Source organism: Phymastichus coffea, unplaced genomic scaffold (assembly GCF_024137745.1).
Source record: "Phymastichus coffea isolate CEN01 unplaced genomic scaffold, Cenicafe_Pcof_1.1 PCOF00061, whole genome shotgun sequence".
Classification (NCBI taxonomy): Eukaryota; Metazoa; Arthropoda; class Insecta; order Hymenoptera; family Eulophidae; genus Phymastichus; species Phymastichus coffea.
In genome coordinates, this window is record NW_026706872.1 from 1350836 (window position 1) to 1376175 (window position 25340).

Genomic DNA, 25340 nt, shown 5'->3' on the forward strand with positions numbered 1-25340 from the left:
GGATTGGGTCAATGATTTAAGATTCTTAAATGTAAATACAAAATTTATTACTGTTGTAATGGCAATCAATTTATTTGCATTTCAATAGCTATGTTCATACGGCCAATACTGATTTATTTCATTTGGTTAAAATTGTTAAAAGAAAAGTCAATCAAGTAGATATGCGAGAAAAAAACGTCAATATGTACACATACTACGAAGGTTGAATTATTTATTCACGGATCATCATTATTTTTCAACACTGCCGTCGTACCAAATAAGGAAATGAATAATTAATACATGGTAAAGTTTAATGCAAAGTATAATCGACAAACAAGTTTTAATGTTTACAAAAATAATCATTTAGTCAAGAAAATAACGCAATCAGTGGAGTGAAAACGATCATACGATAAAAATCTGATGTATTTACTTTGTTCTTAAACCCACTTCTGGATGCGATGGGAGTACAGCAAGTGATGTCAGCTATGAAAAGTTGTGCCATGAGCTTCTTACGTAATTTCACATTTAACGCTCTCATCTCCTGTATGCTGCTGTTAATTTCTTTTACAAAATTAATTTGCAAATTCTTTGAAGCAGTTAAAATTGAAGTTCAAGATATTTGTGATTGAGGAAATTAATTAAAAATGTTATGCTTGAATCAGTATGTTTACGTAAAAATTACTAAATAGACAGCAAATTTCTAATAGTTTTTTATAAATAAACCTCGATATTAATGTAAACAACTTACAAAATAAGATTAAGAAAAAGTTCCTACATATTTTAGACCTTCCACGTTACTAATTGGCATATAGAAATATAAATATTAGACAGAATAACGTTAAACATTTTTACACAGTGACTGCGTTTTGCGCGACTGAAATGAATGTTGAGAAAAAAATTAATTGATTTTGGTAAAAGTCCAGAATATACTGTGCTCAAATAAAACTGAGGTTACAAATTTGTAATATTAAACGGACAAAGTATTCATACGTACTGTTTTTATGTTACTATGTATATTTTTATGCGCTATCTAGTGGTGTGGAAGGATTAATAAAATCATCAATTTGTATAAATTTTGAAATTAAAAATAGAAGCATTAAATAATATTATTCGTAGTATTTATATTCCAATATCCATCATAAAAAGTGATTATAATATACAGTGTCCTTTTTGCATTCTTTTATAGACGTAAATACAACAATAGTGTTGATTTAATTTTGTTTTTGATGACGAATTTGACGTAGTATGAAAAATGACATTTTTTCATGATAATTTGAATTAATCTTCATCTTTATCTCTTTGATAGGCAGCGCCAAATTTGTTCATATATTTCCTTACGAAATCCTTAGCTTTGTGTTTAACATTGTCATTGCATTCGAGTTCATCAACACTTTTGCAATGCTTCAATTCTTTGGCCAGCACAAAATGCGTCAACTAAAATATATAGATCTATTTAGCAAAAACAAGATGTGTGTGTGTGTGTGTGTGTATAACAGATGTATAAGCGCGCGCGCGCGTGTGTGCTTTCATGTATGTATGAGTGTATGAATGGACATGTCTCATTCGTTTCGGAAGACAAAAATGTAATCAATAAAGTTAATTAAAGAAAAATGTTAATTTTAACAAAATCTTGAAAGTACGAAGGGTGGTTTGCGATAGTGCAACGTGAAAGGTATGAACATGCGTAGGGTATGAAATGAATGGTTAGAAAAATGAGAGGGTTTATAGATAATTAGGTCTAATTGAAATGATGACTGTCGAAAAGGAACGAACATGTTGGACATGGCCGTCATGCAAAATAATGGCGACAGAGCGAGATACCTTGCGCGCCAAATATTTGAAATCTTCAGTGTTGGTAATTCGGCCTTGTTTGCAATCATTCTTTCTGTAAGGGTTGAGGAAATGGACCATAACGTGGGCCATGTTGATTCGGAAAGTATCCTTGATCTTACGCTCGCTTGTGGGAGACATGTCAGAAGTGACGCTTTGAAACGACTTGGCCAAGCCGCTCTGTTTGGCATGCGACTTGGACTTAAGGCTGCGGCGGTGTTTGCGTAGCTTGTCCGACTGCTCCTTCAGCCTGGACTTATCCTTTTGGCGACGGAGCTTGTCCTTAAGCTCCTTGAACTTGCTGTAGTCAATGCGGTCCTCATCCCTACGCGGCTATGAACAAAAAGCAAAGCTGAGCATGGACGCGGGACAAGGGCCGCACGAACCGCAACAAGTCAAACTGATACGCACGCTAATGATCCTCTCCTGCACGAGACCATCTCTGCGTCGCCGGGCATCGGTTCTGGGGGGTTGTGGTGCGTCCAGGTCCATGCTGTCGGGTTGTCTGAGCTGCGGCTGCTCATCGACCAGCAGCTCGTCAACGAGACCGTCCTCGTCGTCCGGTTCGTCGCGTTCGTCGACCGTGGGTGCGCAACCGGCGGTCTCTTCCTCGTCGTTCTCGTCGTTATCGCGCGACGAGGACGACGCATCGCTGCTCTCATCGCTGGACGAATCGGGCCCCGAGTCCGGCTGCAGGCCGATGTGGTCAGGTGGCGGGGGCAACCACTGGGACACGCGCTCACGCGCATGGTAGTAGTAGACGCGGCCGCGCTTATCGCGAGCCCAGCGCCATTTGGGCGGCAGGTCGAGGGCGGGCGGCGGCTGTTCCAAGTCGGCCACGGCCGGGACCAAGGCTTCAGGTCCGTCAAGTGCCGACTGCCGCTGCGCAAGCCCCGGCTGTCGCGACTGCTGCTCGGCCGCTCCAGCGAAGCTCGACCACTGGACCAACTGCGACTCGAGGAGCAGCGGGTACCCCGATTGCGGGTCCAGGGCAGCAGTAGCCTGCGGATCCAGACCCAGGGCCAGACATTGGGCCTGGTGCTGCTGCCAGAGCTCCTCCTGCTGGCGACGCTGGCGCTCCTCCTCCTCCTGGGCTACCTTCAGGGCGAATAGCTGACGGCGTTCGAACTTGCTCATGCGGGGGACCTGCACCAGGTCCAGCGACTCGGGGCCTCGTCGTCGCTCCGGCCGCTTATCCGACTCACCGCCTCCGCGGTGACGCTCAGCCCGGTGCCTGCGGCGTTTTCGCAGGTCACTTTCGCTTTGCGAGTACCTCGTTACTCACCTCTCGTAAGACAGCGTCTCCCGGGCTTCCCGCTCCGCATCCTCCTTGTATCCTCGATCTGTCGACATTAGATTCGTATCAGGTTTACGTCCAGCGGTTTGATCTGTCATGGCGTGAACAAACTGACCTGCTTCTCGCTCGTGCTCCTTCATTTGCTCCAAACGCTCCTTCTTTGGTATCCGGAAAACTTCCTTCAAATTTGACCAGCTCTCCAGCAGGTTACCAGCCAGCTCGGACAGCAGTGACCACTGTTCCGCCACGACCATTGTCGTCTCGACGCTCGAGTCTTTGTCACCGGCCGCCTCTTTCATCTCGACCTCCTCGTTCGGAGAATCCACGCTCGGCGAGTGACAGAGTTGCTTCGACCACTTCTCGACGACACTGAGCACCTTGCTGTCGATCAGCATAGTTCGATTTGGGATCGGCAGCGTTGCTAGAGTTCTGACGATTTCGGATCTGAACTGCTGAGCCTCCTCACTGTCGCTGCCAGCGACATCCATCATGTAGCTCCACATTAGTCTCAGACCATGGTAGTCCAAGAATAGTCTGCGGCAGGGCTGCTCGCCCGACCGAATGACCTCGAGTAACCGCCTCCTGTGCTGCAGTTCCCTGCACCGGACCATCAGTCGACTCAACGTTAGAGTGTGAGCTCGATTCTTCAGTCCACTGGCGCACAATCTATCGATTTGTTCCTCCAACTGGAATAATCGACCAATCACGCAATGCTCGGTTGCTTTGCATCCTGCTCTTTAGAGCAACACTTACATCCTCATCTTCCATGTGGTCAATAATTTTTTTATCTTCGCGCTTATTTCTTTTCGTTTGTCTCTCTGCCTTTTCTTTTTTATCCTCCTTTTTCTTTTCTTTAAGTCCACTTTCTTTATTGCTGTCATTGTCATCTTCGTCATTGTCCTCTCCGTCTTCGTCGTCATCGTCGTCGTCATCGTCGTCCTCGTCGTCCTCGTCGTCCTCCTTATCGTGTTTCCTGCATTCTGCATTCGTTTTGCTATCTTCGGGATTGTCACCGATCCAGCCACGACAGTTAGTCGCCTCACAAAAACACTTTTGTGCTTCTTTACTAAAATTTTTTGTATTATTGGCATGAGCTTTATAGTCGATCACACAAATATTGACGAAAATTGTTACCCGTATCTTTGAAAATGATAATCAAAAGTTATTTCCTCTCCAGCTGCTACAAATTTTTTATTGAAGAATCCAATACGCAACTCTCCATTTACAGTCCACTAAAATAAAACGGAAATTCAATTTCTCATTAACAGCGTCGATAACTTTTCAAAACTTATAGATCTATTACTTTTTGAGTTTCAGCATTAGGATCACAGCTATGGTTAATGAATCTTGATATATTTCCTTTCATGGTTGCATCGATAATTTGATCAGATTTCAAAGCCATAAAATAGTAATGTCGATTTTTATCCTTAGAATACTCTTTTGCTCTTTTTCTAAAGCCTCTTGAATCGACTACTTCACCAACATACTCCATTATAAATTCTCCTCTATTAAAACGGTTAATGCATCAATTAAAACGATTTTTTTTATCATCACAATTTAGTACTCACGCGTTCAAATCAGTAATAGCTCTTAAACCAAAGCCTTTTTTCTCTGTACGAAAAACTTCACACTTAGCATAATTGCAATTTTGAAATCGTCTATTTGTACATCTATCGCCAACGATACATCTGGATCCGCTAGGATGTAAAGAGAACATTGTGAATAAAAATCATATATGTTTCCAAGATTTATATTTATAATAATGCTTGCCATTCAATCATCAAGAGCCTATTTAGACAATCTTCCCCACAGCCAAGTTCTCCACGTTGAATTTCCTCCTCAGTTAAGAAACAATCGCAAACCATTCGTTTTGTTTCTTTGTTAGTATACCTGCGAATTCACAAATTATATTAGTAATTTATTTTTAATTTATAGTTACGTCTACATAAAAGATGTAACTCACCGCTCTGTCAAATATAAATTTTCTCTCAAATGTTCGAATTGCCTCAATCTTTCTTCCATTTCTCTATCGACCTCAGGTATCATGGGAAGTGGTTTTGCTCCTATATTATTAGGGATGATTGAAACATTTTGTGATAGGTTATTGACCAGTGTAAATGTGATAATTTTACAAGTAACACTGTCCTCGGTTGAGATTGTTGTTTGGTCAGACTCTTGCTTTAATAGAGCTGATGGTAATCGCAGAGGGTCTATATTACAATTCAATTCCTTAATGGCTGTACTATTACTGAAACTATCTTCAACTGAAACATCATTTCCTGCAGAACTGATATTTGATGATTGTTGTGATGCTGACCATGAAGTATTGTTACTCATTTCCAATTCACTCGATCTTCGCCAGCGAGATTTCACTTTTACAGGTTTATTTGTATTAGAATCGCAATGAATTACACTAGGGAAGTTATCTATCGTGGGACATTTGTAATTTGATTTGTCTAACTGTGTTTGAATTAGATTTTTCATTCTTTTTGTAATTTCACTTCCATGATGCTGTTCTGGCATCACAACAGCATTATTTATGAGACTGTCTGAAATAGATACTTTCTGGGATTCTTGAATTGGTTTTATGACTAATCCTCTGCCACAAGATTTTTGTTTTTGCAAGCCAATGTGCTTAATTCTATTACTACGACGTACACCTGAATGATTGGATCCACTATCTGATTTTATGGTATCCTCATTTTTATTCCTTATTTCTGTCTTTTCATCATTAATCTCACATTGTTTGTCTGACTCGCCCTTAATATTTAAATCCGACAATCCACAAGTTTTAGGCAATAATGTATCAGTACTACTTTCACTGCTGCTAGATAACTTTGAATCTTCAAAGTCCATTTTACTATTTATTTCACTATCTGTGGAATGTTCTTTAATTAACCTTTTATTAGTTAGAGTTGAAAGAAATTTACCATCATCTTTTTCCAATGAAATCTCATTAATTATTAATGTGCCATTATGTTTTATGTTAGATTTATTTTTAGTTTCTAGTTCATGAGATAGCAACAAGCTTTGTTCAGCTTGTTTCGATGAACTTTTCATTATTTTTTCTTTAATTTCTGTATCAAAACTTTGATCAATACTGTTACCTTCATTTTCTTTTTTATTGTTGCTTTTCATTAATGCACTGACAAATTTTTTAGCTTTTGCATTTTTTACAATTTTTTTATTATCTACTTGGGAGGAAATTTCCAAATTGCCATTAAAGTTATTAAATGGTGCATGACTAGTTCTACAATTTACTTCAACTATTGTCAATACAGGACTTTTTATAGAGTCATGAATTTCAGTCACATGTAGTCCACTCAAACCTTCTTCTACCATTTGATAACTATTAGAATTGGTACATTCACTATTTAACAATAATGATTTTTCAAAGTGCTCTGATGTGACCATTCTAGAATCTTTTGTTATTTTATTTGCAGAAAATTCAAAAGTATTTTTCTCTTTGAGTTGAGTGTCATTTATAAATGATACTTGGTTTGATGTATTTTTGTTTGGTATAACAGAGCTTTCAACTGTGGATTCAGTTTCAATTTCCATTTCTTCATAAATAGTAGTTTCTTCTATTTCATCAGAAGAAAGTGCTGTATTTAAAATATTCTCATCAACAATTGTTGGTTTATCACTTTCAAGTTTATCAATTGAACCTATATTTATAGTTGAATAATTTTCATAATTTTGTTTATTTAAATTATTTTCAATTTTCACAGTGGATATATTTTTGTTTAAGCATTCACTGTATAATTTTGACTTATTTAAATCTTCGATTTTCGTTGGCAATTCTTCGCTATTAATGAAATTTTTACAACTATTTGTATTATCAGGAGTAAAAATATCATCAACTTCTCCTCCATCTTCTAACTGCTGCTTTTTTGCTTTTTGTCGATTGGATTTTCTTAGTGAAAACTTTGGTCCTTGTTTTATTGGTACTTTATTGTCGTTTTTACGACGACGAGCCATGATTTATTACCAATTTTCAACCTATATTATAATAAATAATAATAAATTAAACAAATTAAAGAAATCGTGTAACAGAAAAAGAATAAATTCAATGATTGGTAACTGCATAAGGTGACAAACAGAGTAACAACATACCTCATCAACCTAAAAGTTTCCTTAAAAAATCGTTAATATATTACAATATTTATACATCTCTGCATGTTTGATGTAATAATGGTTGTCTAATATTAATACTAACAACATTTAAGAGAACAAATATAAAAAAAGAAGAATGATTCTGTAGATAGTATTGTTCTTCTATCTGCAAATTGATAGATGAACAATATGTTATATTGCGTATGGTATATGTTAAAAAAATATACTGTTATCCCATGTTACCATGTAGTATAGATCCAAGGTTAAATGCCTGTAATAAAAGTTAAAGACTGTTGTGACATGGATAATCAGTATTTGATAATTCTTGATGAAAGACCATTTTGCAGAACAATTCCATTTACTGCATTATGGCCAAAAGGTTACATGCGATAATATCTACGGCTTTTACAAGCATTGTCGAGTAAGTCTTGCTGGTAATATCGGTAATAGTTGTCAATAATATAATATTAAAAATTATAACGATCTCAATATGAATAAGTACAACACACTTTTGACTAATAGAGAACTTTTTCAAGAGCTTGATTAGCTTGACAGCAGACAAGACAATTGAAACAAAAAAGACAGTCAATAAACATGCTGAATTGATGCTGCAGTCTATATATACCAACAGGAACAGATCACTTGTATTCACTTGTATAAAACGTTATTATTTCAGTTTTTGGCATTAATTATTGCTACATGGCAACAACAATGATTCGATGACGAGGAGAACGGTACTGATACCTACAGCGATAGCGTCGATGATGACAGTGTAGTAGCAAGGATATATGTTGATCTAGAGTTTTACTCGTAATAATTGTGACGAGTTTTTAGACAATGCGTTTGTATACCGCTTAAAAACAAGACACTGTACAGTCTATAGGCTACATGTAAAATATATGTGCACCAAATGTTTGCACGCACACACACACACACACATACAGGCTAACACGCACACACATATGAAGAGGAAGAGACTGAGAGGGGTATATGGACGATATTGACGCGCGGATCTCATTCCACAGTCCGTAGTTCCTGTACTCATATTCCTTTAGTGAATCTGTACAAATACAGTTTCCATGAGGGTCTGTCTCCATAGGGCCTGCCTGAGTCCGTCCGAGCCGGCCGAGATTTTTTATGGGCACGCCATCTCTATAATTTCGTATCCAATGGCGAGTTTCATAGTGAATGGCTGCGTTTACATAAACGAGCCCGATCGGACGCAGCCAATACGAGAAACGCATGAACACGAAATTATAGAGATGGCGTGCCCATAAAAAATCTCGGCCGGCTCGGACGGACTCAGGCAGGCCCTATGGAGACAGACCCTGATCTGTACTTATATATATGGCATGGACTATGGAGTCTATATGCCAGAACCACTCTCTATAGAGGGCAGGACTAAACACGTACGATACGACGCCTAGCGCAGAGAACTTATATGCATGTATAACAGTATATGCAGTTTTCCCAGATTGTATATTAAAAACGCGAGCAGAGACCAATGTGAAAACAGCCCGACACAAATAACATTTTATAAACAAAAATGATCACATCTCACGTATGTATAATTGTACTTCTCGAAAAAATAATTATTTGTTATTGTACCATTATATTTCTCATAAAAAATAAAAAATATCGTTATCGATAATTCACCTCCTATTTATTCACATAAAAGACATAATTAAGCAAAAATAAATTCACAGAAAAATTGTACCTTCTGTAGTCTAAATTGTACCATCAGTACAGTCCTATAAATTTGTTTCTAAAAGAAATAATAGGACAATTACAAAGCTCTACGCCTGCGCAAAGTGCATTTCCGGATGACATCCTTGTAAGTTGTAACAATTAGTGGTAATTTGTAATTATCCTATTATTTCTTTTAGAAACAAATTTATAGAATTGTACTGATGGTACAATTTAGACTACAGAAGGTACAATTTTTCTGTGAATTTATTTTTGCTTAATTATGTCTTTTATGTGAATAAATAGGAGGTGAATTATCGATAACGATATTTTTTGTTTTTTCTCAGAAATATAATGGTACAATAACAAATAATTATTTTTTCGAGAAGTACAATTAGACATACGTGAGATGTGATCATTTTTTTTTTATAAAATGTTATTTGTGTCGGGCTGTCTTCGCATCGGTGAAAACCTCCCTTATTCCAGCCCACAAAGTGTAATGGACAGTGAACAAAAAATACAATTCGAAATATCTCATTGAACCTTCCAAAAATTATCATTGTTTTAATTGAACCCTTTTAGTTAAAAAAAATTAAAAACTGTACATTTTTTGGCTTTTTGCAATTACGATATTTAGCAATACTTAATATTTTTGCAAATAAACAAGACAAAAAAATTGGACTCTTGCTCGTTTTAATTGAACCCCTCTTACCTCTTTAAATTTATTAATATATATATCAAAAACAACAATCTAATGTTATTGTATGTTCTTACTAAAAATATCAGTTAACGCGCATCCATTTTAGTAAGAACATACAATAAAATTAGATTGTTGTTTTTGACGTATATATTAATAATTTTTAATTTTAAAAAGTTAGACGGGTTCAATTGAAACGAGCAAGGGTTTAATTTTTTTGTCTTGTTTCTTTGCAAAAATATTAAGTATTGATCGCAGTTGCAAGACACCAAAAAATGTACATAATTTTTTTAGGACAACTAAAAGGGTTGGGTTCAATTAGAAATATTTCAAACATATTTTTTTCATTCTCCACTACATTTTGTGAGATGGGGTAAGGTGGGTCTGAAGAAAAGTGTGCGTCCACAAGATCGGTACCAAATGTGGGCAAGTAGTATATATATATATATATATATATATATATATATATATATATATATATATATATATGATACCTATTTGGGGTGAAAATTATAAGCCTTATTACCTAGCCAAGAGCAAGCAAACATAGTTTACTTTTTAGAATTTTAGAATGGCGATTTTTTTTTCAGGCTTATTTCTGGACGAATTTTTTCTCACATTAGGTATTATAAACAATAAAAATGAGTGCCCGCGAATGAATAATGAACAATTAGTTGCTGTGACTATATTTCCCGGAATATTTTGATATAAATCCTATTGTAAAATTAATCGTATTATATACGCATGTAAAGAAATATATCACACAAATGTTAAAAGTTGCGTGGACGAGAATATACTTTACCTGCACTTGTATCGTACATAATCTAATGTACTATATTATTGTATGATAAGGGATACAGAAAATTATTTTTCAAAAATATGATACATGTTTTCAATGTATTTTTTTCGGTGTGTAAGCCAATTAAAATCATTGATTTAAAATCATTATTTTAAGTTTCTTCATCATTGATTTAATTAATTGGACTTTAAATAAGTATCCAACATTTTTGCTTATGTTCAGAGCCTAAACTATTTGATATGATGCCTATTTTCCCAACAACTGGCACCAATATTGATGGTGTTGCGCAATATGCCAAAAAATTAGTTTAATTTTTTTCGCCCAGTGTATTATTCACATGACAAGTTTCTGATTATTTTGTTATGTTGATTAAGCTAAGTATTGATCATTTACAAATGATGAACTCAAATTGCGAGCAAAATGCACATTCTAATTTTCGAATCAAGTGAAACTCAAACAATATAGTTTGAACTTTAGAGTATTCAGTCTATTCAGAAAAGAATACGGCGATTTAAACTAGCGTCACCTCGAGGATTAGCAGTATTAGCACGCACACGCACGCAACTTCCGTTCGACTCTGATTTTCGCAAGATTAAGTTTGCACGCAGACAGCTGGCAGGCAGAAACGCAATTGCTGTCGACAGCAAGTGCTTGAGTTCCCGAATCTCTACTTTAGCCATGAGCGCTCACTTTACACTTCGCGTATAATAGTAATACGTACTTTTGCTTAACTTAACTGACTTGACAACTTGACTGTACTACAACTGCAAAAACCAGACTTGACTAAATAGTGTTGTAAATGACGCAATGTCAGTGTATTCTATAGTCTTTCAATGTACTTTTGTGATTCTTATTATAGAAAAATATTTTACTCCAGAAGCTGTTTAAACGTAAGAGGATTTTAAGTTTATTTTCATAAAAATATGTTCGAAATTGACCAAATGAAGGAATACAAGTTGAACGTCTGTTTCTTATACAAACACGATCGTTTAAAAGAAATGTCCAGGTTATACCTTCTAAAAGTGTGTCAAAACAATATAGGTTTCTTCGTTTCCTATAATAATAAAAATTATTAGTTTCTTATTTATATACTTCAATAGAATTGTTATATTTCATATAATAGGTTGATGAGATTTTTACATAAATATGAAGATTCTGTTTATAAATACCATAGATACACAAAAGGCTTATACTTGATCCTAAAAATTTTCTTGAGAGCTTAGCCACTGTAAATTGTAGCTGGTGCATTTAATAAACTAATTCAATTTAATCACTATGATTGAATTTAGTTATAAGTAAAATAAAACTTTTCAAAACTATGAATATCACTTCATCATTTTGTTAAGGTTTTATTAGTTTCTAAAGCAAATTTCACTATTTAATATTGAAGCATATTTCATCATTAATTATAAGTATATTTATGATTTTTATTTAATGTTTCATATTTTAGTAATGCACTTTCTATTATTCCAGAAAATATAGAAAATCTGGTATACTTTCACAGCTATAGTTATGCCAACATTAGCAACAATATTGTATAAAAGACATTTTGGATTCAAATTTTGGAGAGCACGTATGCCTATAGAGTGTATTGTTTAAAGTAGCATATAAAATAATCAATAGATTTTCTGAGTAATTGTATGTAAATTTACCTCATATAATATCACTTAAAATGTCTCTGTCAACAACAACTTTTCTACCAATGGCACAAACTTCAGAGAAAGAGATATCAAAATTAAATATTGATTACTCTAGTATTCGTTCTAAGGTACTTGTTAATTTTGTTTTATGTTATCTATATTTTCATAACTTTATTGTTATTCTAATCATATTTTTTCATACATAGGATGTGTTGGTTAGTCCATCAGAAGATCAATATGAGCTTTTATTAAAAAAAATAAAGGAACGTATTCGAGATGGAGGCAGTGAAACTATTTTTGACATTGGAATTAGTGAAGGTCAATCTCTATATATTATTAGTAAATTTTCATTTAGTTACTTCCAAGTACAGCTTATAGCTGTCTATTTACAAATAAATTATTTTTGGTTTAATGACAAGCCTTTTCATTGTTGTGCTTTAGTAGTAATATATCTCTCTCTCTCTCTCTCTCTCTCTCTCTCTCTCTCTCTCTCTCTCTCTCTCTCTCTCTCTCTCTCTCTCTCTCTCTCTCTCTCTCTCTCTCGCTCAAGTATTTGAATTGTTCAGAACTATCTCTCTTTTTACAATTTTGTATGCATTACCTATGTTTTTCCAATTTGGAACTGCTATCTTATAACACAGTTATCTTATAATAATTACAGTTTTTTAATTTATTAAATATGTACATTTTCAAAACATTTAAAGATCTTCAAATTATAGAATGTCTGTAGATAATTTAGAAATAGTAATTTTAGACAACTATGAAATTAAGTACAATATAAATGTGAAGAAATTATGTCTTTTATTTTTATAATTACTAATTATAATTATATTATAGATGGCTCAGAAGATGGTTTAAGAGAAGATGAATACGAGGCATCTGTTGCAACACTGCAATCTCTTGCTACAACTTTAGAGGCAGACTGTGTTTTATTACGACAAACTAAAACAGATCATAAATTGACCGGTCAATATTTGGTTCGTAAACGTCTTGACCAACAGGATTTTTTGGAGATTCGGTAAAATTTTACAAATGAAAAAGGAAACAAATAAATATAAAGTTACAAATAAATTATTACAAACTAATGTTGAATAATTAAAAAAATTTAGAGTTGCTGTAGTTGGAAATGTTGATGCAGGAAAATCAACATTACTTGGTGTTTTGACACATGGAGACCTGGATAATGGACGAGGGTTAGCACGCCAAAAGTTATTTCGTCATAAGCATGAAGCAGAAACAGGAAGAACAAGTTCTGTTGGAAATGATATTCTTGGTTTTGATAGCATTGGTGAGTTACATATTTCTTTTTGCATATTTGTTAAAAATTTGTGACCAAAGGTCGATACATCAATTGTTAATTCATTGATTATTATATTTGGATGATAAACAATTGTTAAAGGTAATGTTGTCAATAAACCAGAACATGGTTCTTTAGACTGGGTAAAAATTTGTGAAAAATCTTCCAAAGTAATTACATTCATAGACTTGGCTGGTCATGAACGATATTTGAAAACCACTGTATTTGGGATGACAGGCCATGCTCCAGATTTTGGTCAGTAAATAACAAATAGGAAACTTTAAAAGAATACTGTATTCATTTGAATAATATTTAACTATAGGAATGCTGATGGTGGGTGCAAATGCAGGTATTGTGGGAATGACCAAAGAGCATCTAGGATTGGCTCTAGCTTTATCAGTTCCAGTTTTTGTAGTTGTTACTAAAATTGACATGTGTCCACCAAACGTTCTACAAGAAAATTTGAGACTCTTAATTCGAATTTTGAAATCACCAGGATGTAGGAAAGTTCCAGTCACTGTAAAAACTCCAGATGATGTTGTTGTTAGTGCAACTAATTTTGTTTCAGAAAGGTGATTATTCTAAGTAATAACAGAATATAATTCAAGTATGTAATTTTTTTCTTTTTAAAGCAGGTTATGTCCAATATTTCAAGTGTCTAACGTTAGTGGAGAAAATTTAGATCTCTTGAAAATGTTTTTAAATTTATTGACTGCAAGAATAACTAGTCACGATAGTGAACCAGCAGAGTTCCAAATAGATGATACATACTCTGTTCCTGTAAGAAATAATTCTACAATCATACATAATTATTGTCAAGGAATTTTCAAAATATGATCATTTTTAACTTTGTAGGGAGTAGGAACAGTAGTCTCTGGAACAACTCTCAAAGGTGTAATACGTCTTAATGATGTACTTCTTCTGGGACCAGATCCTCTTGGTCATTTTCAACAAATAGCGATTAAAAGTATTCATAGAAAAAGGATGCCTGTACGAGAAGTGCGCGGGGGTCAAACCGCTAGTTTTGCTTTGAAGAAGATCAAACGATCTCAAATTAGGAAAGGTATGGTGATGGTATCACCAGCTCTCAATCCTCAAGCTTGTTGGGAATTTGAAGGAGAAATCTTGGTGCTTCATCATCCAACTACAATTAGTTCTCGCTACCAAGCTATGGGTATTGAACTATATTGTATTTTATATCATTTTTAATTTATTGATCCATAATAGCTTATAACTATGCGAAAGTGTTTGCATCATGATGTAGAAAATAATAAGTTAGGTCTTTGTAGCTTTTTTTTATTAAGCATTTCAAACCGTTACTAGGATAAACCGTTTAGGTTTCTTGTGTTATACACATTAGATATTTACATGATTTTTCTTTTTATTCTTGTGAATACTTGGTTTTTTGAGATAAATTATTAACATGTTTTCTGCATGTATTTACATTTTTAGGTTACAATTTTTTATAAATTTTAGGATATTTACAGTCTTCAATATAAGGTTCTGCAGTGATTAGTTTCACGTATATGGTCGGTGATAATATCATTTTACTAGTTTTTTTATATAAAGTGTCTGCTTTTCGAATAGCTCGCATTATAATACATGATTGATATTTTCGACTTCTTTTCTGCTGGGTCACATGATTCTGTCATGTGATAACGGCCTGCTCTAACTCGATTAATTAATAGAAATTAATTCTATACATATTTTAACTCTATGGAATCGGGGTTCATTTCTGTCGTTATAGTTTAATTGGAAGTACTGTTTTCCTTTTATCTTTCCCAGTTTAAGAATCGAGCCATTTGTTTTTTCTACAGTAAAAGGATGAATCACAGTGGTTCCTAGCTGAGGGCTGAGCAAAGCCGCTTCTCACCTTCTATGACTCGGGATCTAATAGAGTGTTATATTGTTTCCATGCAAAATGATGTCTTACATTAGTTTTCTGATGTCGGTTATCCATGGGTGGATATCGAACTGTAGTCCCTGCCTCATAAGAGTCATGATGACTGATTGGAAGTCAATCAGAATGACGGTATCTAGATAGCGATGGTCTACTGACATCTTAAATGCCTGAACAATGGCAAAAGCTTCAGCACTGTATATATTACAATTGGAATTCAAGGAAAAGCGAAAGGTATACAGAGGAGGTATGAATAAATCCATCCCACAGCCCTCATCAGGCCATAAGTCGTCGGTATAAATGAGTGAGTGTCCTGAGTATTTGTTCTGATTGCTGAGTGAAAGCTTTGATTGAGGCATGTTTGAGATAATAAGTCTTTTCCCAAAGAATTATCAACGTGTGGTGTTAGGTATAGAGCTTCATACGGTATGGTGTAGACTACATTTTTTGCAACTCAGATTGAGCGAGGAGTCCTTTGATCTTGTTAAAAACGTTAAGCAATAATAATTGTCTTTTGCTGCTTAAATTGTTTATGGAGTTAAGTCATCAATAGTTGAGTTTGATCTAAGCAATTTATTTGACGTTAGTAGTTCTCTACGGTTTGGTAATGATGAAATACGTTGATGGGAGTTGTCTTCATGCACCTCAAGACTACCCTAAGGGCGGCGTTCTGAATTGAATCTAAACACTGTAAGGTGCTCTATTTTGCGTTTGCAAGCAGGAAGTAGCTATAATCCATCTTCGGTCTAATAATAGTTTTATATATAATTATCAGGGTTTCAGGGTGCGAGATCTATTCAAAGCCGGTAACACTATTTAGTTATATCAATGAGCCTCTTAACTGAATCTTTCACATTGTGAATATAATTGCACTAGGACTAATAATGGATCCTTGGGCGAGGCCCTTGTTGGTTAAGCCTTGATCGAATCTTGTACCTTGTGCCGTGAGATTACGATCTTGTATGAGATTTGCCATGAATTTTACTAGGCTAGGGGAGATTTTATACCTTACAAGAACCAAAATGAGTTCTTCAAGACTGACATTTTCATAGACTCCCATAATGTCGAGAAATATGACACCTAAAAATTGGTCTCTGTTGCCTGCGTTTTTAATATCGAGCTGGAGGCAGTCAAACAGTCTGAACAAGATTTGCCTCGTCGAAAACGGTAGAAATTTTGTGGGATAAGACCTTGAAACTCGTAATACCATTGCATGCAGTCATTTACCACACGCTCCATTTTTTTTGGATACAGCATACAAGTACAATAGGGCGATATCCGTAAGGTAATTGGAATAATCTAGATGAGGTAGTGAGTCAACTTTATTAGCGAGAATACCCGAAAACTTGTTTCAATCATAATTTGAAAGGCGACTGGAAGGTCTGTCATAGAAAAGCTTCAAGTTGGAATCGCGATATTCGATCACCGAAGGGAAGTAGTCGCTGTTCCTTCCAGACGATTTTGTGCTCAATGTTCGATGATGCTAATGTGTTGTCTGATATACTATTTTTATAAAATCTAATCACGGAGCCAATGTTCAAGACCTTGAAATTGTATTGATTTCTCAAAACTTTAGCAAATTTTTTTCCTCTATCATTTTTGATATCACTACCCCATAATAAATGTTGGTAATTAAAGTCCCATGTGACAATAATTCTGTCTTGGGGTTCTATTTTTTTAAAAAATATAGTTAAAATAGATTTATCAACAATGAAGTCTGGGGGGTAATAGATGTTTATCATGGACAAATGTTCAGAATTTTTCAATAATTTAATATCGATATATTCCAAACCCAAAGGAAAATTGTAAATATAAAAACGAGAGAACTGGATATTATGGCTAACAAAAACAATGAGACCTCCTCTAGGTGAGGGTGACTCTATCAGTTCTTATTTGATTGCATCCGTTTAAATTTATATTCAGGTGGTTTAAGAAGGATTTCGGAAAGGCTGACTACATCGTAGTCTTAAGCTATATGTTGAATTTCAGAGTTTGTTTATAAAGCCCCTGCAATTCCAATTGAGAATATTGACATAATTTTTGAGGTTAAATTTAATTGTTATTATTAGAAGTATTGTCAGGGCCAGAGCTTATACTTATATCCTGATCCGCGAACCTTTCGCCCATATTTATGATGGCTTGAAAGTTTGATTGTTTTTATTCTCGAAAAAGGAATTAATGGATTTGATAAATCTGTCTAAACATTTATTAGCATATCGTTTACCTATTTGTTTTATGCGGGCTTCTGAAGGTGGAGCAATTATCGGACCGTCATCTACTGAAACACTGTTCACATTACTACTATGAGAGTCTTAAGAGTCATTCGCGTCGACGAGTCGACGACCACTTCTTTTGCAAGCATGTGCTTTCTCGAGTTGCTTTACTCTGAAGATGGCTTCCTTCCAACTACACTTCAATTTTGCTCTTGTTTCTATAACATTTTTGTGAAACATAAAATGCATGCATGATTTTTCGTCTGCAATATGAGGTAATTTACAATTTGCACACCTAGTAAGGTAGGAACATTCTTTATTTGGATGAGAAAAAGAGCAATTGACACATATTCTAAGTCCGTTTGGGCAATACTTAGTAAAGTGGCCGTACTGTTGATACTTACAGCATCTCAAAATGGATGGTACATAATGTGAGGTTTGTCGGAAACGGAAGTAGATATGATCTTTATATAGAATAGAGGTATAGCATCTTTACAAAAAATGTGTACTTTATCTGTTTTCAGAGACAGGAGCTAAGTCGCTGTCAATAACTCTTGTGATTCTAATAACCTTATCAATTAAAACATCAATTAACAGAACAGAAAAATTTCCTGTTCTGTTAATTAAGGGTCGACGTCGTATATTATTCCTACATTATATAGCTCGCTTCCATCAATAATCGTTATCCAAATTTGATTTACACGATCTTGAATTCGCAATATAAATTGACTGGTTTTTTTGTAGTATTTATCAAAAGTAACCACAACTTCGAGCTTTCTAACAGAGTGGATTGATTTGAGAATAAAACCAGCTTCAAGTACCTTTTTCCATGAAAGCCATGGAGTGTAAGTTTTTAGTATTTTCACCGGATTTGTTATCGTGAATGTGTATCAAACAGGGGTTTTGATACTATTGTTAGTTGATTGTTGGTTGGGTATAAGATAGGTGTGGTGAGTTGAACACGGTTTTTATTTTGTTGCATGGGAGAGTCCTCACTATATCTATTGGATATAATTTCGTGGCCTGACTCAACACCATGGAGATTTTTACTTTGCAAATGATTTTCAGCTTATTCCATAGGAAGTATTGCCACTTTAGTGCTGTGCGTTTCTATGATACCAGTACTATTTATAATATTTTCATACTGCGTTTCGGTGATTGAGCTTAGTATACCCATATCTTCGGGCAATGCGTCAATCAGAAAATACTGATAGTTACAAAGGTACTGACGATGTACATTAAAACATATTTAACCCCTTTCATGCCAAATAGCATAATTTTTTACTGTTTTTAATTGTTTGGTTTTAGTTAGTCAATCAACGAAACATTTCTAAGAAACGTGTTCTATTTTTATTTTTTCTGCTCTTTCCGAATTCGGTAACAGAATTATTTTATCTACCGCCATTTCTTAGCTATGGTGTCTGAAAGCAGAAAAATGTGAAATTTCAAATGTTTTTCAAACAATCGTAAATTTGACAAGAAGCTAATTAATACAGGAGATTAGTACTTTGTATCTGGTGACATAATTAATTTTTCTAAAAAATATGATTGATAATTAAGGAAATTCAATATGGCAGCTATAATCACGCAAGAAATAGCGATTTTTATAAAGTTAACCGATTTGGACCAAATTTCTTATATAGGGGTTTTTGGATTCGCTGATCGTGACTATAAAGTTAGATTTGCAAAATCCAAGATAATGAAACGAATATTGCGGATTATATATAGTGAAATTTGTTAATTTAATTGATTTAAGACTGAAAACTATATACGAGGGTGGTCCGATGAGTACTTAGCCTACAAAAGAAAAACGATAATTTTGGAAAAGTGGCGTTTTATTTTTCAACATAGTCTCCTTTTAGTTAAATACACTTGGCCCAGCGATGCTCCAACTTCTTTAACCCGTCTGAAAAATACGTTTCCTCGAGGTCTGAAAAGTAGGCTTCCGTGGCAGCGATTACCTCCTCATTCGACTCAAATTTCTGCCCGGCGAGTGACTTTTTCAAGTTTGGAAACAAAAAGAAGAAGCAGTTCGTAGCCTAATTCGACCAATTTGGCCATGGCGACGGCGGAGGTGTGAGTCGGTGCGTTATCATGGTGGAAGAGCACTTTTTTCTTCGCCAAATGGGGCCGTTTTTTCTGCAATTCGACGTCGAATCGGCCCAATAATTCATAGTACAGCCATGTGACCGTTTTGCCCCTCTCCAGCTAGTCGATGTAGATCACACCTTGTGAATCGCAGAAAACGGTGACCATCACCTATCCGGCCGATGGGGCAGTCTTCGCCTTCTTCGGAGTACTTTCGCCGGGTAAAGTCCACTGTTTTGACTGTTCCTTGGTCTTTGGTGTATACCAGTGGATCCATGTTTCGTCGATTGTCACGAAACGACGCAGAAACTCCTTCGGATTGCGCTTAAACAGCGTCAGACATTGTTCTGAAGTTGTCTCATGGTTGCGTTTGTTGTCCGGAGTGAGCAAATGGGGCACCCATCGCGCCGACAGCTTTCTCATGCCCAAAATTTCATGCAGGACATGACCCACGCGGTCTTTTGAGATGCCTACGATCTTAGCTATCTCGCGCACCTTCAATCGTCGATCTGCCAATACGTGAATTTTTGTCACGTTATCCTCCGTGGTAGCCGTTTTCGGAGCATCTGGACGTGGCTCTTCAAAAATCGACGTGTGACCACGTTGAAACTCGTTAAACCAATTTTTGACGGTCGCCATCGAAGGAGAAGAGTCACCGTACACAGCATCCAAGCGTTTTTTGATTTCGCTGCGCGATTTCCCTTCCAAAAACAAGAATCGAATCATCGACCGATACTGCTCTTTTTCCATTTTTCAAAAATCAACGGACACACTTGCTTTCACACGCTCTCAAAAATAAACTACAACTCCGATCCGGCTAAAATCTTGACAGTAACCATCGAGAAGGTTGTACTACGTGATAGAATATTTCTTTTGCGAGAGTGGCGCCATCGGGCGGTGAGGCTAAGTACTTATCGGACCACCCTCGAATTTAGGGTAATCGATTACGAATACGATTTAGAAATTCCGAAATAAAGGCTTCAATTTGTTTGTGATCGTTTATCTATGATTTTAATCGGATTCTTCATGGTTTGCAAACCTTTATATACCAGAATTTTCCGATCGCGGTAAAACACAGTTATTATCTTCTTCATCTAAAGTTTCTTCTTCGCCTTCAGAAGAATTCTCTTCAGCTGATTGTAAACTCCAACCTTTTGACATTTTTATCAAAACTGTTCTAATCAAAATTATGAATGGGCTTATTTTCATACAAACAATAGTATACTAATTTTTTCCTAAATTGATTAAGTTAGATCAATTGACAACAAAAAATGACTAGTATTTATATCTTTAATGAGATGTAATTTCTCAAGTAATTTTACAAAGAAAATATTGTCAAGAAATACTATAAACAAATAAAATGGCAAAAGATAGAAAAATAGCTTAATTTTTCAAATATTAATATTTTTTTTCAATATCGCTTATTATTTACTTATTTACGGCAAAACTTCAAAGTTTGTGGTCAGAATAGTTTGAACTAATGATATATTTTGCTCTTTTTTATGAAAGGAGTCTAGTAATTTATTTCTATTAAAAACATGTGCTGTTTATTGGCGATTTGTTAGTACAATAACGATTTCATCGTATTCCATAGAATGTTTTTTATTTCTTGACAAAATGACATAGATATACAAATAGGTCATTTTCTGTATCACAAACGAGTTATAATATTTCCGAAGGTCTTTAGTGCGCTGAATCCAAATGTGGCCTCAAAATTGTTTCATTACGTCAGATTTTTAAGATATCCTAGCTTAAAAGTACAAAAAACACTGTTTTTTGACATATTTGAGGTTATGTTGCATCGTAAATAAATTTATTCACAAAAAACTATTTAAAGTATCTTAAAGTACAAATCTTCTCCTTTCGAATACTGTTGAGTTTGCCTAAATATATTTTTTCTCGCCAAGATACGAGTACTTTGAAATATTTATATTTATGATTTTCAAATAATTCGAAAATTCTTTAATCTTTGAAAGTACACATTTTTCTATTGGCTTTTTTTGCATGAAAAATTTTACTCGAGATTTTTTGGAGTCGCTGAATGTGAATCTGCAACAGAATTTCGTTTTTTGAAAATTTAAGACGACGAATTCCAATTGGCAGAATAAAAAAATTTCCATTTTGAATTGGTCATCTTGATTGACTCTTTGGAAAGCAAGCGATTAAAAAGAGTAAAAAAAATTATGCCATTTAGCATGAAATACGTTAAATAAAATTATTGGAATATGTGGTAATCTAAGGCGCCATGGCTATCAGTGATACATTTGAAAGCTTGTTAATATTCCTACTCTCACTTCTGTTCCTATAAAAAAGAAGCAAAAATTGGTGATGAGATAAGCGTGTAACTACTCGTCCAAGTGATTAACTTTAACAGCTTAATGCAATAAGGACATTGAGATATTAAATCATTGTATCGAAATGCACTATATGATACACATGCGGAAAGGAGATGTTAGTTTGGTGTTATGTATATTACCCTCGCTCCGCTTGGGTGGAAATATCATACACGGTGACATCTGATTTTCTGTACACAAACATTTGTAGGAGAATGAATTCGCTTTTTTGTACTGAAAAATGATTTAAATTATAATTTTCTTGAATATTATTTTAGTTCACTGTGGCAGTATTCGTCAAACAGCATCAATTTTGTCAATGTCTCAGGATTGCTTAAGAACAGGCGATAAAGCTTTAGTACATTTTCGATTTATTAAGCATCCAGAATATATAAAACCAGGACAGCGAATGGTTTTTAGAGAAGGTCGTACTAAAGCTGTAGGTAATGTTTTACGTCTTATCTCACATTCAACACCAGGCAGTGCACTGAATTCAAGAACAAGCAAACCAAATAAAAGTGTTGCACAGAATCGTCAAACTATAACTACACAGGTATATTAACTATAACTTTACATAAAGACAATAAGGAAATAAAAAATTGTAGTGAAAAACTTATTATTTCTTGACAGACGCCTGATAACACTGACTTGAGTAGTTCAGATGTTCAAAATATCAAACGTGAAAATATATTGGTAAGACCAAACATAAATTCTGCAAAGAAAGGACGAGGAAGAAAAGCTGGGAAAGTTCAAAGTTCTGCGAGTAATACTGTGCAACCGCTCTCAGAGCAAAATCCTCCTACAAATGTTTAAAAAACTTCATTTTCTTTATATGCTCCTGCTTTTAAAGCGTTCATCTTAGTCCAAAAAATCAATTAAAATACATTTTATACTTGATTAGTGATACATGGCTTTTTATGTATTTTATAATTGATTTTTGTTTTCAACTCAAAATGTCACTAATTAAAAAAAATTAACAAATGTGATCATATTTATAAAATCAGTAATTTGAGAAGTCATTACCTCTTGTGATTAAAGAAAAATGTCGGAAGAAATAATAGTCTTGTATTTTTTTCAAAGTCTTACAGAATTTGATTTTGATATACTGATAAATAAAATAAATTAATATATGACTGAAAACATTGTATTACTATATTATTGTTTGTATTGTATTGAGAATGTAATATTGCTTTACACGGTATTTAAAATTTACCATTCTCTACTATCTATAAAATATAATTTATTATTAATATTTACATTTGTAATTTGATCAATAAATTTTTGTAGTTTATTTTGATTGTTTTTTTACATTGTCTTGTACTTGTCTTTATTAATTTTGAAAAATTTAATAATATATGTTTCTTTGCAGCTTTGAATATTTGATAGCCTCTTATTGATTTTTAACGTGCTATTGATTTTAATATGCTAATTTATTGATTTTTAATATGCTATTTTATTTATTAATTATGTATTATTGATTAAAGTATCAAGCACAATTTTTTAAATCATGAAAATGATGAAATTTTCTTATAAATTGTCTTTTAAACTGATTGATTCTTTGGTAATATTTTATTTATTTTGTATCATATTTTAGAATGCAATTTTAATTTCTTCTTAAGAATTTCTAATTTTTTGTTCTTCTTTACTACATTTAATGCCAGATAGCCTTTTAACCTACAATGAAATTGTAAAGGAATATAACACAATCAAAAATAAATTATAATAACTAAATGTGAAAAACAGTTATAAAATATACTTAAGTTCTTGCTGAGTCTAGTTTCTTCTTTAATATTTTCTGACTTGTCTCTTGCAAATTTTTTTGCTTTTTACGGCGATCAGTCATTTGATTCTTTTTCTATAAACTAAAAAATTATTCTTTTCTTTAAATAAATAAGTAAAAAGTAATTTGTTAAATAGCTAGTTCAACATAATTTAGAATTCAAACCAGTTAGACATTTGTTAACAAGACTAACGGCAATAGTAATCTAATTTAAGGAGAGAACGAGAGTTGTACATTTTCACGTTTGATATGTATACGTGCGTGCGTGTAATAAAAATCATAAACCTTCGAACGATTTAGTATGTAAAGGGTAGAATTTCATTATCCAAGTCAGCCACTGTAAATTAATTATTTATAGATATTACTTCTAATCACTCCATTACTACATATCTATTTTCATCACAATTTGAAAAAAGTATTAAACATCATTCTTTTTTTTAACTTTCTTTATATGCATTTTTTATCTTCGACCAATCAACCTGATTAAGTTAATCAAAGATCTGCGCTGATGTCTATATATTGTATACCCATCAGAAATTTGAAATAAGATCGTATTGTGTAGTTCATGTACATATCATTATGTATTAGACTTGATTTTATAGCATGCGAGTTTAAAATTATATCAAGCATTGCGCTATAGCGAGCGACAATAATGTAAACGTTCATTTTTAACAATATTCATAATTTTCACATCTTGTATTGCAATATTATATTTCAGAAATGTTCACAGTCCTATACAAATTTAAATTTATGTACGTTTGTATTAAAGGTAAATTATTTGAAGGGACCAGTCAATGTTAAGCAGGGATAATTATAAAAGTTTTTCTTTTTGACTTGTAAAAATCATTTTATAATCATAATATAATCACAATAATTCTCACCATATGCCATAGTTATTTAATAGAAAAATTAGAAAATAGTAAATCAACTAATCGTAAATTACAAATTAAATACTACATAGAAATTACAGTAATGCTTTCTATAATGTAATAAACTTAGTAATAGATAATATAGATTATTGGAATGCTGTATTCTCTATGAATGATAAAGTTTAATATAAATAGATGCTACAATATTGTAAACAAGATTATTTATGAAAATGTTCCAATAATGCATAAAATTATCTATATACTTTTCCTTTATAGTTTGACGTCAAGTAGAAGGAAACTTGTATATACGTATAAAAAAAGTGCTATTCATCGTGGAAAACATTAAATAAATTATATGATTTTATTAAATTAAAAAATAGCTAAAGAAAAATATATTCTTTTATTGCTAGTTAAGTATATGTATATTGTATTTTCAACTTTTCTTTACAATGTTTTTTTCACAACAAATCATTCTTTATGTACATGTTCTGATTGTATGTGTGTTGTGTGTGTAAGGCTCTAAATCAAGGTCTAGAAATAAGTATTATTAAAATTGCAGCCGATTGGTCAGAGAAATTTAATGTTTTCGTAAAATTTTACAATAGACCGATCAAGTTTACAAAGGGGGTCTTTGCGGAAGCTGTATTTGCTTAACTAATAATTTCTTTTAATATTTTCAAGTAAGAGATTTTAAGATTAACATTTCTATTAAGTATGTTTATAAAAACTAAGAATTTTATTGCAATGTAGAACGATATAGTTTTAATTTATATACTTCTCTATTCAAACATCTACAAATTAAATATCTTCGAATAA

At 33.8% G+C, this 25340-nt stretch overlaps 2 protein-coding genes across 7 annotated transcripts; one reads left to right on the plus strand and one right to left on the minus strand.

Annotated features, from left to right (window-relative positions):
- Positions 1–40: 40 nt before the first annotated feature.
- Positions 41–8210, minus strand: LOC131666858 (probable histone-lysine N-methyltransferase CG1716). Of its 5 annotated transcripts, XM_058939858.1 has the most exons (13): positions 7466–8210; positions 7223–7388; positions 5070–7108; positions 4877–4996; positions 4675–4803; positions 4410–4611; positions 4241–4338; positions 3860–4172; positions 3222–3792; positions 3095–3152; positions 2221–3043; positions 1801–2142; positions 41–1413 (listed from the first exon to the last, which is right to left on the minus strand). In XM_058939858.1, exons 3-13 carry the CDS (start codon positions 7085–7087, stop codon positions 1258–1260), a joined length of 4830 nt encoding a protein of 1609 aa, XP_058795841.1. In that variant the 5' UTR covers positions 7088–7108; positions 7223–7388; positions 7466–8210; the 3' UTR covers positions 41–1257. The 5 variants fall into 5 exon arrangements, with proteins under 5 accessions (XP_058795841.1, XP_058795843.1, XP_058795842.1 ...); XM_058939860.1 differs by lacking the exon at positions 7223–7388 and having other exon boundaries at positions 7971–8210; XM_058939859.1 differs by lacking the exon at positions 7223–7388.
- Positions 8211–10970: 2760 nt separating this feature from the next.
- Positions 10971–23033, plus strand: LOC131666875 (GTP-binding protein 1). Of its 2 annotated transcripts, none has more exons than XM_058939891.1 (11): positions 10971–11294; positions 11878–12172; positions 12251–12362; positions 12882–13062; positions 13154–13332; positions 13444–13596; positions 13664–13913; positions 13974–14121; positions 14197–14515; positions 22154–22428; positions 22506–23033. In XM_058939891.1, exons 2-11 carry the CDS (start codon positions 12077–12079, stop codon positions 22686–22688), a joined length of 1896 nt encoding a protein of 631 aa, XP_058795874.1. In that variant the 5' UTR covers positions 10971–11294; positions 11878–12076; the 3' UTR covers positions 22689–23033. The 2 variants fall into 2 exon arrangements, with proteins under 2 accessions (XP_058795874.1, XP_058795873.1); XM_058939890.1 differs by having other exon boundaries at positions 13977–14121; positions 22506–23031.
- Positions 23034–25340: the final 2307 nt, after the last annotated feature.

Coding starts and splice junctions, on each gene's coding strand:
- LOC131666858 (XM_058939860.1), bottom strand. CDS start 7,087: ATGGCTCGTCGTCGTAAAAACGACAATAAAGTACCAATAAAACAAGGA. Junction 4,339..4,409: donor CTAATGCTGAAACTCAAAAA/GTAATAGATCTA, acceptor GTTTTATTTTAG/TGGACTGTAAATGGAGAGTT. Junction 4,173..4,240: donor TATCATTTTCAAAGATACGG/GTAACAATTTTC, acceptor AAAAAATTTTAG/TAAAGAAGCACAAAAGTGTT.
- LOC131666875 (XM_058939891.1), top strand. CDS start 12,077: ATGTCTCTGTCAACAACAACTTTTCTACCAATGGCACAAACTTCAGAG. Junction 12,173..12,250: donor ACTCTAGTATTCGTTCTAAG/GTACTTGTTAAT, acceptor TTTCATACATAG/GATGTGTTGGTTAGTCCATC. Junction 22,429..22,505: donor GTCAAACTATAACTACACAG/GTATATTAACTA, acceptor ATTTCTTGACAG/ACGCCTGATAACACTGACTT.